This window comes from Endocarpon pusillum, assembly GCF_000464535.1.
Source record: "Endocarpon pusillum Z07020 unplaced genomic scaffold scaffold5250, whole genome shotgun sequence".
In the NCBI taxonomy this organism is placed as follows: Eukaryota; Fungi; Ascomycota; class Eurotiomycetes; order Verrucariales; family Verrucariaceae; genus Endocarpon; species Endocarpon pusillum.
This window is the reverse complement of record NW_006916494.1, coordinates 86,802-102,027: the sequence shown is the minus strand read 5'-3', so window position 1 is coordinate 102,027 and position 15,226 is coordinate 86,802. Positions and strand designations below refer to the sequence as shown.

Genomic DNA, 15,226 nt, shown 5'->3' with positions numbered 1-15,226 from the left:
TCCGGGACACGTAAAGATGAGTTGAGCCAGAGAGGTGTTCAGTCAGTTGAGCATAATAAGAATAGTCTGGAAGCGGTGAGCGGAAGTAAACAATGACTCAGGCTGGGCTGCCGACGGATAGAATATTCTCAAATGCAAACGCGAAGATGGTGACTGCTTCAGAACAGTCAGACGTGTGACGTGTGACGTCTGACGCATCATGCTGTGATTGACTATTTCGACTTCTTCACCTCGGCCGTGTCACTTTGGCCCTCTACATACGGATGCTTGATGGTGAGACACCATATGTCCAAATAATCGCAAATGGTGGTGATAACATCGTAGACGAAGCTTCCATACACTCCAAGCCCCAGACCCAGGCAGAGGAAGACAAATGCGACTTGGTATACACCATCACCAAGAGCGCTTGGCCAAAGGCCTAATCGAGGTCCGATGCTGTCGATGACTCCCCAAGCAAGAGGTGCGATAAGAACGTTCTGATACGGGTATCTTGCTTTCGCGAGATGAGCAACAATCATCTGACCAACCGAATAGGCGTTGATCAGACCGACAAAGAAGATGAAAGGCACAAGATGATGATGGAGTATCGTTGGTTGTAGAGCAAGATATGCTGTGACCAGGACCCAGGTGACCCCGGCTGGTATCAGGCCTAGCAGAGCTCGAGCTGGATCTTGACCTCTCTCCTTGCGCACTTTCATCACGTTGATGGCACTTTCGAGGGTATTGAAGACGAGCACCATTCCACCATAGACCATGAACCATTCCTTCCATGCCATGTCATACAAAAGGTCCGGGATCAGCGCATTCTTCTCTAATCCTATCGTCTTCATCGCCGACTGTTGCCAGAAGCTTGCGCCGCCCTGCAGGTAGGTGATGAAAAAGACGATACATAGGGTCAAAACTCCTTCGACTGGTCCAGAGATGATGCCTAATGTCAGGGTGTGGGTGTGATATTCGTCCCAGGTTTGGATATAGAATGTAAACAGTGCTCCAAATAATATAAGGACTGTGATCCAGGACTGGCCGAGATTCATGGCACCTGCAAACAGGAGGACCTCGAGAGAAGTGTTACATGCGTCAACGCCTATGTTCAATCAGCTGATGCCCTCGCTAGACATAGTGGAACTGCCTACCATGGTCAAAAAGCTCTCCAAGGGGTCCGCTTTGATGTGTTCTGCGTGCTTGAGTGCCGTCGACCGCGTCGAAGGTTTGATAGAGGAAGAGCCCAAGTGCCCAGCTTGCATACACCCATGGTGGGCAGTCTGTGTCAAGGGTCGGGTTGTACCAGAGGAGCGTCAGGAAATTGACGACGACAAAGCTGAAGCCGGTGAGTGTGATCTGATAGCATGTGAGCAGTATGTTGGAGAGGAGAAGGGATACGATTGTACCAGATTAGGTCTGAAAGTGCAACATGGTTAGTCTACATATTGTGAATTGGTAGATAGGCATCAACTTACGCCATAGACATGGGAAAGCATTTGATGGCGACATTAGTGTAGAATGGCTTCAGTATGTATTTTGATACCAAGGAGTGGTCGACTCCAGAGTATTTGTATTCATGGAGCTTCTCCAGATTGCGCTGGCGAATGTACACCATGTTTGAGTAGTTGTCCTATAATCCAGATGATGGAGACGTGTCTCAAGAATCAACACAGGAAGCAAATGAGTTGACCGGCGTGATGAAGTAGTCAGTCCAAGTACCATGGGATCGTGATCGTGATTGTGATTGTGATTGACATGCAAGCCGCTGAACCTGTTCCTGATCTGCAAAACAAGAAACAGAGACGTCATTCTCGCCAAGTCAACAAAAATCTGCCCCAGGCTCACCCCGGTCTCACCCAGACCAGGGGTGAGCTGCAGGTATTACTTACCCGGGGCCAATTACCCGCAGGCAGTAGCCTTGGGGCCAATCATCCACCTATCTGCAACGACTAATCACTTACTACGTACTAGTACTCCGTACAGCTGAGGAGTCAGCGGATTGTGGCTGGAGGTCAACATCCACGAGTCTTTAGAGTGGAAGCTGGTTTCGCTAAGGACTGTATTAATTCTTCGTTTCTTGAATTTCATAGCTGAACGCTTCAACCAAATTGATAGTAAAGCTGCCGTTAAACCTACTTGCTTTTTTCCCAACTCTTGGGAACATCTCGTGTGCCTCGTCCAATTTGCCTTGATCACGAGAGAGAAGGCCAAGATAATTGATTGTACCGAGAGTCGACGTGTCTTCAACCTTGCTTTCGACCAGTCTGTTTTCCGGCAAGATAACAGTACGCCAGAGACGGGAATGTCTTGCCCTGAACATCCGAACAATTTTCATGATCACCAATAACAACCCGCTAGCTGAAAAACAAAACCCGACCACGTAGACGGCCTTATCTCAGAGACTCAAAATACTCCTCCTCCTCTCTCTTTGCCCGCCTCTTCTTCTTCAATTCTGCATCTGTCTTTTTTTCTTCTTTCTTCAATCCTTCATACTTTCCCCATCCCTTGACGGCGTTATTGATACAAATCGCGCCAACACCCAAGCTAAGCAGATCCATCTTGAGACCTTTCGTTCTAGCTTTCTTCGCTGCCTCCGCGTCCATGGTTCCCTGTTGCATCTCCTGACGGCGGCCCATATGTGCCTTGGTCGCTTGGTAGATGTTGTTGGACGCGGCTACGGTCGTGACGCAGGCAAGGCCCGCATAAAGTAGCGTCTTGTTGCGCATCTTCCTGCGCTTGTCAATCTCGGCCAAGGCATCCAAAAAATCGTCATCCTTGGTCTTGTTTTGGGGGAATGTCAAGGCGCGCTGGTGCGGGTTGTAGGGCTGTATCTCGTCGTAGTCGCTGAAGCTAGCTCGGCTTGACCTGCGGCTGTACGTAGATGCGGGAGATGGCAAAGGTGACTGGAGAGCTACAAGTCGTCGTTAGAAGGGAGCTTCATCGTGCAACAGAGGTTTCTGGTTGTTCGACATGTGCCCACGTACCTCTGCTATGAGAAACAGGCGCTTGGTCTAATTTCAGGCATGACTTCCTTGGCTTGTCTCTGTACTCTTCGTGCTTATAATCCTGCATGGGGAGATGCGGCAGTGGCTGGCGACGCTCCTGGTCGTAGTGGCCGTCATAACTATTCCGGCGGGTGGAGGAATACCCAGGCCGGCTGGCATAAAAATATTCTGTATAGACAAGTCAGACGAGAGAAATGAGGAAGCGCTTCCCCACCCGGCACCGATTGCCGTCCCCAACACTCCCCTGCCCAAGACTCGGCTGCCCAAAACTCGGAAGATTAAACTCACCTCTCTCATCCTGATCATAAGACATGATAGACCAAATTCCTGCAGTAATCGACAAGAAAGACGAAAGAGTGACCCCGGGACAAAGGAAAGAACAGGAGAAAGGATAGATGGGTTGGGGGAAGGAATGCGGGACTGGTAAGGCGGGACTCGAGTAACACATTGATACAGCTTTCGGGGCCAAAACGGATCTAACTACTCGTTGACACTAGTTAGACTGATGGTACGGAGTCGTGCACCAGAAGTTGTGCAAGTACGCTAAGAGATAGCTTGCCAAGATGTATACTCTTGACTATTATGTCATTTGACTTCACCTCTATAAGCTTTAAGCCTGCTGACGCCTGAAGCAGTGGGGCATTAAAGGACCCTTAGCACCTAGGTGTCTGATTTCGAAGCTAAAGCGCCCTAGAATTGTGGTTGCTCAGGGGACATAGTAGTGGTATCTGCTACGACGTTTTAGGCTGAATATAGGCTTTAGCCCTAGAAATGATTGGAATGACATTACAAAAATGATGTTCTTCTTGGCACGCTATCACTTAGCGTACTTGCACAACTTTTGGCGCACGCCTCCGTAGATGCCACGACTACCTAAATTTAGTAAAATCTGTAACGGTTTGATCTTCAGATGACGCTACCTTTCCATGAAACACAACCGGTAACAGTATACGGAATACTCCATACTACGTACATCACTCCTTTCACCTTCCAGATCAACCAAGGCGAACGGCTTCTCTTCTCGCTTCGAGATGTTATCAAAAATACTTGGACCAAATTCACCTCGTCAAGAAAGTTAATCAGCATGATTATTGCGATCTGGGAGGATCGCTCGACGAATCTCAGGGCATAATATTTTTCTGGTCGAAATATATATGAGAGGGAGGATTGGGCGGCAATTCAGTCGAATGTGATGCCAATACTGCTACTAGCTGGTTTCCGGTCCGAATCTACCAACCCACGGCTCAGACCAGTCCGGTCCGAGCCCTAGAAAAGTAGGGACCAGCTCGCACCATTTAGCACCCCATGTGTACTCTGTACTAAATGGTACATTGAAGCTATTCTTCGTAACTTAAAGGCGAGGCTGGACGCAATGCCGATCATATTTCAATAATGGCGGATTTGTTGCCTTTTCCGTGACAAACTGACCGGGCCGATGTCTGCTTGGAGAATGGGTCGTGGGCTGTTCGAATTGACAACCTAACTGCTCTCGCTTCCAGAGCCCTGGCGCCCTGGCGCTCCTGCATTCGGCTCCACCTTGTTACGCGAGCGACCCCGGTGCCGCTTCCTTTGCTTTGCACGTGGATTTTCGCCCGGATCGCTTTCGTCGCTAGAACTTAATCGTGACGAGATCCAAGTCTTCTGCGGCCATGGCGCAGCAGCAGCAGCAGCAGCAGCAAAGGAGGAATCCTCGTCGTGGCTATCGTCGTCATCTGACTCGTCATCGCCAGCAGGGCCGCCCGAGAGACTCGAACTCTCGCTGGAGCTTGCAAAGGGGTCGGCTTTGACAAAGTCGAGGCTGGTGTCGGAAAGGTCGAGGTCTGAGGCATCATTGCTTAAGCTGGCTTCTGCGGGTTTGCTGCGCGGAGATATGGGCGGGGGAGACGCGAGCTTATCGGGCTCCTTCTCAGAGAGCAGGTCTTCCTCGCTGGACTCGAGGAGGTCTTGGATATCTGCTTTGGGAGGAGTGGAGGGTTCGGAAGACTGGTCTGGCAGCCTGGCCGGTCGTTTCTGTTTGGAAAGCAGAGCGGCTACAACTCTGGAATATTGAGACTTGGGGACCGTGACCGTGGCTATGCGCGATGGAGTGGGGTCTGCGTCAATTGCATCAAGGATTGATTTTGGTGTCCCAGATGTTCTGACTGTGACGAAGACTTTGAAAACACGGGATTCTTCTTCTGTAAGGTGCAGAAGACCTTGTAATAGGGCATCGTACTCTGGTCCCTTTTGGAGGTTGTCCAAGTTATCAATGATTAACCAGACGCAACGCGGCTCTGCTTCTTTACAGCAGCTGTGGAAAAGCTCCCACAATTCCTCCATATCCTCTTGTGCATCTTGGAAATGCTCCAGTGTGAATGGAAATGCCTTTCGGATAAACTTCTTGTGGTATTGTTGAAGAAGCTGCATGATAAGGGACTGAATAAACACCATTGGGGTCGACACCGGGCGGGAAGATGGATGGTTGCCACAGAAATGATACAAAATTGCTTTATCCTCGGTCTTTGGTGCATTCTGTACCAATCTAGCTGAGAACGCACTGCCCCAGTCGGCCAGGCCTGATCTTCGGAAAGTTTTGATCCAGAGCAGACTAGAACAACTCGCTTGAAGCTGGTCACGAACAGTGTCATTTCGAAAAAGGCCTATTATTGAGTGGATATCATAAATCGTAATATGTTTGAGACGAGCATTCAATTTCACGGTGTCGTTATCCGTGTCTTGAAGACGCGGAAAAGCCCTGTCACGGAATCTTTGAAGCCTCTTGGCTTTCGTCACCTGCTCTGCAAGGAATGTTGCGGTTGCGACTGGACAGGATCAGTCATGAAATGCGAAGGTGAAAGGAAGACTGACCACCATGCTGGATTGGTTCTCTCATTGCCTCTGCATATCCACCAGCTACCAAAGTTTCAGAAGCAGGAGAGCTTTCAGATTGCTGGGCGCCACTACGAGCCGCTCTGCCCCGGGTTGATTGAACCATGATCTGCTCGAATCTCGAGATCCAGTTCTTTTGGAAGCTCTCGAACGAGGCCTGGACTTCATTCCTCAATTCGAGCTTCAATTGTCGCCGAAGGTCAACCGTGTCTTGTCTCATCGACACGCGGAGTTGCTCGTTGCCCGCATCAATGGATTTGATCGTGTGTTCCATCTGCACTGTCAAAGCAAAGTGCCCTGCCTGGGCAATCTCCCGTATGTGCTTGAAGGCGGCCTCTGCTTGGGTTACGTAAGGTTGGAAGCGGGTCTCCCATCGAAAGCCAAAGGCTTTGACGGCAGAGGTCAGTTTGCTCTCTTTATAAAATTGAACCGCTTTGGCGAGGAACTTGGCGAACGCTGCGTAGGCCTCGCTCACAGCTTCAACCATCTTCGCTGTCGGATGAGATTTCATCAGCTGGTTGACCACACCGAATTCTTGACCGAACTGGATAATATAGTTTTCGACCGCTTGCTTGAGCTTGCTGTGATTTGTGTGCGCAACAAGCAACATTCGGATTGCCTAGATAGATGAGTACAAGGTTTGGTACACCAAAGACGCAGTCACCTACACCCCAAGCCAGCCCAGCATATTCTGGAGACTGGTTCATAACGACATCGAGCATTTTGGAATACTCGAGCGCCACAGTAGTGATTCGGGTAAGACCATCCATGCCTACGTCGTGTCCAGCCCTTTTGGACTTCCTTCTTCTGGAAGACTCGGCCAGTTTTTCGAGCTCTCCCACATCATGATTGATTTCGAAGAGATCGGTCCACTGTTGCTGGCTTGCTTCTTTCTCGTAATCTGAGACGCTGTTCTGGAGATAGACAGTCGACTGTTTCAGACTCCCTTGGTCACATATTTGCTCTGCCCATTCCTCTTTTACTCGTGGACCGAGATCTTCACTTTGAGTCCGAGCTCGCCCCAGTTTGCTTCTTTTGTCTGGGAAATCGGTCTCATTTTCAGATGGCGTTAGTAGAGGCGGCGAATAGAGAGATGTTTTTGACCTTAATTTTCTGTCAAAGACGTTCCCAAAAGATATTCTTTTCGTGTTCTTCACCGCCTTGGCATCGTCATTCGGCTTGTGCTCGATTTGAATTCGAGGCGTTACCGATGCTTCAACTTCACCGCTTGAGCTCTCCATCCTTGGTCACGAACGCCTGATCCAAATCGGAATTACACCTGTAGAGAAATTGGATTGGAAGAAAAGTATGAAGGTCAATCGCCTGACCATGACAGGGTCAGTCTGCCATTGTCTAAGCGGTGAAAGGTAATGGCAAGCAGCATTCAGACAGCTGTTCATCCGGACGAGAGGTATTACATGCAGCAGAAGGCAGAAATGGGGTCGTTATCCGTCTCGGTCACTCATGCATCCCTCTCTAACCGGCAAATCGACTATCGCATGGGGGAAGGGGGGGCCTGAAAGGACATACCCAACCCGCTGATAGACCAGCCTCGTGGCTGACAACTCACACTTTGGGGGCCCACCAAAGGCTGAACGTACTTTTTCCTGCCCAGCCGCTGAAGCTTTGCTCCCTGTGTTCTTTTCGTGCTTAGCTGCGAAACGCTTGTCCATTGCGCGCTGCGGATCATCTTTCCGTTGTCGTCAACACAAGCCATTTGATAGGCATTTCAGTCCTTTTCGTGCGGGAGCTGGCTTACCGGAGGAGACTGTTCTCTCTTCTGAATGCATACAATACACCTGATTGTTGTTCGGCATGACTTCTCCTCGAATGAATATTGAAGCCGAGGTGTCGAATTCTTCCTCAAGTGACTCGTCCAGAGAGGGTTTCTCACATGGCAAAGGGCATGAAGAGCTGCATTCAGCAGTTACCACGCCGTCCTCAACACCCAATATCTCCAGCGCCAAGTTTCTTCCTGCCGCTGTCACGGCAGAGATTGCTCCAAGCCTTGCATTCTGCCAACCGAAGCCGCCACCAGGACTCTACCGAGAGTCATCGAGTCGAATCCCGAGTGACAGTAGGGCACTGCATGCCTATCCAATCGCGGAGAGTACGAAGCATCAACCCCTGGATACACTATACAACATGATGAGGAGAAGACAAAACCAACCGAATCATATCTCACCTAGCCTAGTAGCTCCTCAGATCCCTTCTCTAACGTCTGATTCATCCGGTCTGCTAACCCACATTCAAGACCTGGAGAATAAGTTGGCTATATTGCAAGCAAAGGTTATGCAGACGACCGAAGAGCCATCAGGCACAAATATCGATCAACAGCACTTGCCAAACCACCGTGTGTCGGAGGGTGAACTTGTCGGTACTAATAGTTCTGACCCTTCCCAAATTAATCCTTGGATCGTGGAAATAAAGCGTTACAAGAAGCTAAACTACCGATTTGGATCGGCCGAGCTTTATGATGATAGCGAGTCCATCGAAGCCATTCGCGCTAAGGAAAGCGCAGCTAGAGGAGGAGGTTACATCTTGAATGTGTACCGCGAGTACGACTGGGAGGGAAATGCTCTCAACTCCAAGCTTGAAATCTGTTCTACGCCCCTGCTCGAAGTCATTCGAGATGTCATTGCATATTACCCTGGCCCGGAATTCGATCTTCTGCGATGGGAGGAGACCGCTGGGGATACCGTAACGTTTTCGGAGCCTTACATGATGTTGTTCACCCACCGGACTGAGCTGAATGACTGTCTACAACGGCCCGACATCCCTCAAGAGACTAAGAGTCACATTGGTCTGCTTCTTCAATTCTTGCGTGAAGATATGCCCAGGACGTCAGCTAAATTAGATGAAATCAAGGCCGGAACTTGCAAAAAGATCGCTTTCCACGATCTGTGGCTTCTTTATCCTCCGAACACACCGGTATATATTTCTGCGAATGGACAAGACCGGCAAATGGTGGTATATTCGCGCAACGTGCCCGAAAAGAATATGAAAGGACAATGGGGCGTTCTGAGTCTCTATTGCTGGAGCGCAAAATATGAAGGCGAACATCTAAACCGAGATTTTTATCCATGGGTGATCCAGCCATATCATGGGGAGAAAGCCCTCGATCATCTGGAACTAATACCCATGCAATATTTGCCAAACCAAGACGCAGTCCGCTCAAGGTTGATCGCAAGAGGCAACCGATATTTCCAGCTGAATCGCGGACCAGTCCTTCAGGATTATCAAGGAGACCACTTCCCAAGGGTCTTCAAAGATGTGAGTCTGATCATGGGAAGAAAGTTTCACAACATGTTTCGTTCGTGACGAGACTGAGGGGCTCGTCTGTCTTGTCCTTTGCTTACAATTTGCAAAGCACATCATCCCCATAGTTTAATCCATATTCATGTTTATGTTTTCGGAAAAATTCACAGTCTAGAGAATATGAACATCCACTAATGGAAATGCCAGGAGCCTATCCGCGTCATAGTCGACCAAGACACATACTGGCGAAAGCACGGGATTGAAGCGCCCAGGAACGATGATCCTTCCGAAGAGTACGGCTTCCCTAAAGGGGAGGATCTTCTGGAAGATTCGGAGGGCCATCCCCTTCAAAGAGCTTTGGTCTGTTGTTATCCTAAAGTCGGCATCTTCTCGATGCGTGACAAGGAGTGGGGTAAGTCTGTTCGGCGACCGAAACTGAGCTCGATATGCTTACCGTGTGTAGCCTCCGTTCGCGTCGATGATCTCCACCCCGTCAAATTCCGCGAGAAAGCCTTCAAAAGATTGGTCATCAAAGACGAATATAAGAAATTGATCATCGCCATGGTCCAAGCAAACATGATGGAAGACCCCGGCTTCACCGATATCGTAGGAGGCAAAGGCCGGGGCCTGACCGTCCTCCTCCATGGGCCCCCCGGAACTGGCAAAACACTGACCGCCGAATGCATCGCCGAGAAGCAGCAACGACCCCTCTACTCCGTCAGCTGCGGCGACTTGGGCACCGAGCCCTTCGAACTGGAAAAACGGCTCAAAGAAATCTTCAGCTACGCCGTCGCCTGGAAAGCCATCCTGCTCATGGACGAAGCCGACATCTTTCTGCAAGAACGCGACGTCCACAACGTCAGCCGAAACGCCTTAGTATCCATCTTCCTCCGGGAATTAGAGTACTTCGACGGCATCTTGTTCCTGACCACCAACCGTCCCGGCGACATCGACGAGGCCTTCCAGTCGCGCATCCACGTGTCGATTGGCCTAAAGGCCCTGGACACCGTCGAGCGCCGCAAAGTTTGGTCCATTTTCATCAGGGAGATGGACCTTTCGGACAAAGACAAGGCCGCTTTGATGACTCATGTGACGGACAAGTTCGACAACGACCGCCTGAACGGCCGTCAGATCCGGAATGCCATGCGTATCGCCATTGCGCTCGCGAACGTCAAGAAGGAGAAACTCACCCCGGATCACTTGGATCGCGTTATCAAGATCGGAAGGGAATTCTCGGATTACATGGAGGATTTGAATAAGATGAGTCAGGAGGACTATGCGGTTGCGTTGGGAAGGCGGGGGCCGACAGCATAATGGAGGGGAAATTGTAAAAATATTCATGTGGAAAAATCCTGCCAGTAGCCGGCGCGGGCATCGATACGAGAAAACCTTCCCCCCTGTCAGGAATGGGAGAAACCTAATGAGCACTCAAAAATTGTGAAAGGATGGGCTGGATACGAAGTGAATTACTACATCTGCTTGGGACCGATCTGAACCAAATATCAAAAACTAGTTAATCTGAAGAGACCCAAAAACTCGGATCAACTTCTGTCTGCATTCTAATTTCTCTCTCATATTCCATAACTCTATCCACCACTCTGTCGTACAATTTTACATTTTTCTAATTGGTTGCTGTAAACGCGACGAGATATGAAAGGCTATACTCCGTAACTAATTAGTGAATAAACGCGCAGCCCCACTGAATCCTGCCAATCAGCGTCTCAAATGATGATCAAGTCTCAGCCTCTAAGCCGAAAGGTGATTTAGTCAGCTCTTTAATGATCTTAAGGTTGTAATGGCTGTCTGTCATTCATTCAGACCAGTTTTTAGGTATCTGCGTCATTGAATCTCGACAATCAATTGGAAAAATGTCAAATTTTACGATAGAGTCGTGGATATCAATACATTCCTAAGGATAGACACCTGTGTGCTGGCCGTCATTCTCTAGTCGGTGGCCTTTGAGATTCCCTAGCGTTGCAGCTCCTCTTCCCGACTAGTATTTCTCATACAATACCAAGAAATGCCATGAGCCATGTGGAGCGGGAATTCGATGACAAGAGATTCGAACCATGTTTGGGATCATAAGCATCTTTTAGAGGTTTGAGCTCAGGGGGATTTACCTGTGGCATATTCCTGCACACGGAGTGATGTAAGCAGTAGGTCATGATTGTGCGGGGGCAAGAACGAAATAGCTTCAATTCCTATCAGCGATCTGATGATTTCGTCGGTTTGCTCCTTTCTATGATAGTTGCAAGCAATACAGGCAGAAGCAAGCCTGTGAATGGACACGAAAATTTCCTTCCAAGGCCTCCGTCCTATCAAGTCACAACCCCTAAAGTCCTCCGAAAAGGCCAACCAAGTCCAGACATTTATCCATCACAACGCTCAAGTTCCAAGTCAATATCCACACAATTTCTTTCTCTCCTCTCCGCAACAGCCTCCTCCGTCTCCAGATCACCATGTTCCGCCTCCCCAGACCTCCTTCCCCTTCTCTTTAATCGACCTCATCGACCTCTCCGCCTCCCTCTTAACCCTTAGTGTCAACTTTCCCAACCTCTCCCTTTCATGACTCGGTGACCTTGCCGTTTTCCTTGCGTTCTTCGCATTTCTCTTCATCGCCCGTCCGTTGGTATATTCAATGTGCACCCTCCTCGTCGCTTCCGGCCTCATCTTCACATCCCAGCGGCGTCTCTCCTGCTCGAAGCCTTTGCGATTGGCATACACCGCTCTGGCGAAGTCATCCTCGTCAATCTCAGCCAACACCCCGACCTGCTCCACGGGCTTGAAAGGTATCTGCGGCACCTCCGAGATCTCGCCCGCAGTCCGAGGGACGTCAGGAAGGTCGTAGGCAGACACGATCTCAGCTTCCATGCTGTGGTCCCTCGACATGTCCCAGTAGGAGTCATTGAATTCGAAGACTGAATCCGAGCAGCAGGTGTGGTTCTCGCTGTACCCAAACTTGTGAGCCTGGCGCCCGCCGGGTGTCTGTTCGGCCTCCGACTCAACAATGCCAGCCACAGCATCGGAGTAACAAGGAACCGTTTCAATCTCATCCCATCCATCATCCTGGGATCCCTTAGATGTGCCCGTCGCCGAATCAGATCCAGACTCAGAGCAAGTATCCAGAGAGTAGTCATCGTCTTGGATCTTCCCACCCTCCGAAACGCCATGCCGGTGCCCTCCTGGACTTGCCATCAATGCCTCGTACTGGAAGCAGAATTCCTTGAAGTACTCACGACACACAACCCGCCCGTTAGACAAGACATGGCCAAGACGTCCACCTGACGGGCTCTCCGCCTCCATTGACGACAGGTTCATGGGGGAGTCGCCGTCTTGGCTGCTCCCTTGTTCTCTCATCACGTCATCTTGGGGCTGAGATGCTGGTGGTGGTGATGTTGGCTGCATTGTTGTTGCTTAGCTGACGTTCTGGAGGGTGTCAATGCCAGATGTCCTTCAAGCTGTAAGAGTACAGGATGTGTGTTGATATGACAACGAAGGGCACTCGAATAGTATAAACATGTGTATAATAATGACAACTGATTTCGTACAAAGACTATCGCTGTACGAAAAGTCAGACTTGGAATATCAAGAATGAAATTGAACGGAACATAAAAATCCCGAGAGGGGAAAAAGCAAGCACATTCTTATAGGGAAACACAGTCACAACGTCCTCCCCAACATAGCTTAAGTCACTAGTAGGGTCCTCACTGTCACCGACTGAGCAGCTATGTTCAATTCCCACACTGACTGTTAACTTATCTGGTAGAGCGGGTCTTGAGGACCTCGGACCTCTGACCTCTCTCTTTCATCCAACCAACATAGTAGTGGTTCCACGGCAAATGCAATACAGAACAAACCAGGGATAGAGTATGGGTCTCTCATGGCCCGTAGACCCTCAGAGGTACCCACAGTGACTATCGTTGCGGCACCATTTTAGGGGTGACTGTTCAGGGGGGCGGTCTAGTCAGTCCGTTGAGCGGCCATTCGAGAATACTCACAGCTGGAGAAACTAATCATCACATTCCGAGCAAGGAAGGTTGATGGATCAATAATACTCGATGGAAAGAGACAGGGTGGAGTAAGAGTGGAGGCGAAAGGGTTGTACGCGGCATGCTATGCTAGTCACGCAGCTGGGTGAAAAGAGGAGGGCCAACATTGAACTCTGTATTTCCGGGGTATAGCTGATCGAGATAGACCTGATCAAGGCTTGGGTCTTTGCAGCTTCTGATGCTTTGAAGTGCATCTTGGAGCTCAAACTGCAATATTTGCCATCGTACGTTGTTCATCTGTTACTCCCGCGCTCGCTCGAGGTTTGCCCAGGTGGCAGTTGGCTCATTCGATTCAAGCCCGGACAGGCTTCATTTGAGTGCAACACCTGAGCCAAAACACATTCATCCTAGCAAATCACTCTTCGGCTTCCAACCAAATCCTTACATTCGAGCTGATCACTGATCAGACAATCTACCCAACAGGACTCCATTCCATTGGAATTAAAATCTTGCTCTTCATGGTCTGAATCAGCGGCACAGTCTTATGGACCGTATCACCCCAACCTTCGATCCCCCATGACTGTTCCCGTCTGATCTTCCGTTCCTCCAGGTCGGCAAATTGCCATAGGTGATGTACGGTATTGAGGTCTCCGATCTGACAGAACCATGCTCCCACACCTTCCATAACTTCCCGTCGTGCTTTCAGTCCTCGTCGCCAATGGGTCTCCCATTCAAGTAGATTTCCAGGATGGAGAGTATAAGATCGGAGCTCAAAGAGCCCGCCCAGTCTTCGCGGTGGTGTGGTTGGCCAGAAGGAAAATTCTTGCATGAGGGAGACTTTCTTAGCGGTAATCAATGTTTTCAGACGCTTGTCAAAAGCAGGAAATTCTGGATGACGCGAAATGTTGTGCAAAGATTCATGATAGCCGGTGTATCTCTGATATTCCCAAATGTGTACTGTCAGGCGAGGTCAGTCATAGAATCAAAAATCCTCAACAAGAACATTTCCAAACCAAAAGTGTCGCAATCTCCCACCTCCGACCTCCAACTTCCTACAAGATTGACTTTGTTCTCGGGCATGGAAGCCATTCGAGGATACCAGCCACCAACCAATTCGACGTACTCATCGACCTTATCTGGCTTGACTTCGTGAAAGACTATCGAATGAACGTATTTGCCTCGAGCAAGGACCTGTGAGAAGGATCTCTCCATCTCTTTATCCATTTGCTGTCCCTCGACCGTGCCATAGATAAGGTTCGAAAAAGCGCCGCCTTTTTTCTTGGAAGATGCGGCGTCTTGTTCGGCTTTTCGTGCTTCTCCTAAAATCCGATGGGTAGATAGTGAGCCTAATGCTGCCGGGTCCAATTGCGCTGCAGCGTCAAGTACAGAAGTGGAGCTCGCATTGCCGCCAGGGTTGGCAGTGGGAGCAGTTTTGTGGGCAGTAGAAGGAAATTCAGGTGTAGCAAGTGACTGACTGTCAGCCTGTTCTTTTGCCTTCTTGGCAGCTTGTAAGTTCTCACGGAACTCCTTCTGCCTGGCATTGAACGTATCTGCGCCATCTGGCGTAACATCACCAAGACTGGGAGATCGAGGTGGCTCTCGAACAGTGGAGGACGAAGTGAAGGAGCGAAGTAGGAGGGAGGAAGACGAGACCGAGCTTGTAGGCACAAGACGTCGGACAAGCATGCTGGCGTTGCTTGAAGAGGAAGAGGGTATCCAGTGGAATATGTGAGAGATGAAGGTCTCGTGAGCTAGACAAACAAGTCTCGTGCGGAAAGCACCAAGCAAACTTGGATGTCTGACTGGCTAGAAAACAAAGGAAAGGGGAGTTAGAGCTGTGAGCTGTGAGCTGTGACTTATGAGAGAGCAGTGCTAATCAGAATGCGGGGAGGCTGCTGGTCGGGCTGTCTCAGGGTTTCGCGGGCTGGGGTGAAGAACAAGGTGTGCGTAACAGCGTAACAGCGGGCTGTTGAGTGCGTCGGTTGGTCAATCTGGTAGGGAAGAGGGGAGCTTACTACGTACTCGCAGTTAGGTGCAGTTTGGGGCGGGAGGGCTAGTTCGTGGGGATAGTGGTGCCAAGGAGCACCGGTTGGGCATTCCGTGGGGAAGCAAGTCAACCATTCC

At 49.8% G+C, this 15,226-nt stretch overlaps 6 protein-coding genes across 6 annotated transcripts; 1 reads left to right on the top strand and 5 right to left on the bottom strand.

Annotated features, from left to right (window-relative positions):
• Nucleotides 1-212: 212 nt before the first annotated feature.
• Nucleotides 213-1,597, bottom strand: EPUS_05480 (uncharacterized protein; the record flags this gene model as incomplete). The annotated part of the gene is made up of 4 exons (XM_007806245.1): nucleotides 213-1,084; nucleotides 1,134-1,338; nucleotides 1,389-1,398; nucleotides 1,458-1,597. The coding sequence occupies 4 exons, from the start codon at nucleotides 1,595-1,597 to the stop codon at nucleotides 213-215; spliced, it is 1,227 nt and encodes a 408-aa protein (XP_007804436.1).
• Nucleotides 1,598-2,372: 775 nt separating this feature from the next.
• On the bottom strand, nucleotides 2,373-3,300 carry EPUS_05479 (uncharacterized protein; the record flags this gene model as incomplete). The annotated part of the gene is made up of 3 exons (XM_007806244.1): nucleotides 2,373-2,893; nucleotides 2,967-3,155; nucleotides 3,276-3,300. 3 exons carry the CDS (start codon nucleotides 3,298-3,300, stop codon nucleotides 2,373-2,375), a joined length of 735 nt encoding a protein of 244 aa, XP_007804435.1.
• A 1,166-nt stretch (nucleotides 3,301-4,466) lies between these two features.
• On the bottom strand, nucleotides 4,467-7,096 carry EPUS_05478 (uncharacterized protein; the record flags this gene model as incomplete). Its single annotated transcript, XM_007806243.1, has 3 exons — nucleotides 4,467-5,788; nucleotides 5,835-6,474; nucleotides 6,524-7,096. 3 exons carry the CDS (start codon nucleotides 7,094-7,096, stop codon nucleotides 4,467-4,469), a joined length of 2,535 nt encoding a protein of 844 aa, XP_007804434.1.
• A 574-nt stretch (nucleotides 7,097-7,670) lies between these two features.
• EPUS_05477 (uncharacterized protein) lies at nucleotides 7,671-10,427 on the top strand (the record flags this gene model as incomplete). The annotated part of the gene is made up of 3 exons (XM_007806242.1): nucleotides 7,671-9,128; nucleotides 9,321-9,525; nucleotides 9,577-10,427. The coding sequence occupies 3 exons, from the start codon at nucleotides 7,671-7,673 to the stop codon at nucleotides 10,425-10,427; spliced, it is 2,514 nt and encodes an 837-aa protein (XP_007804433.1).
• A 1,140-nt stretch (nucleotides 10,428-11,567) lies between these two features.
• Nucleotides 11,568-12,518, bottom strand: EPUS_05476 (uncharacterized protein; the record flags this gene model as incomplete). Its single annotated transcript, XM_007806241.1, has 1 exon — nucleotides 11,568-12,518. The coding sequence occupies one exon, from the start codon at nucleotides 12,516-12,518 to the stop codon at nucleotides 11,568-11,570; it is 951 nt and encodes a 316-aa protein (XP_007804432.1).
• Nucleotides 12,519-13,574: 1,056 nt separating this feature from the next.
• EPUS_05475 (uncharacterized protein) lies at nucleotides 13,575-14,788 on the bottom strand (the record flags this gene model as incomplete). Its single annotated transcript, XM_007806240.1, has 2 exons — nucleotides 13,575-14,059; nucleotides 14,116-14,788. 2 exons carry the CDS (start codon nucleotides 14,786-14,788, stop codon nucleotides 13,575-13,577), a joined length of 1,158 nt encoding a protein of 385 aa, XP_007804431.1.
• Between the last annotated feature and the right edge of the window lie 438 nt (nucleotides 14,789-15,226).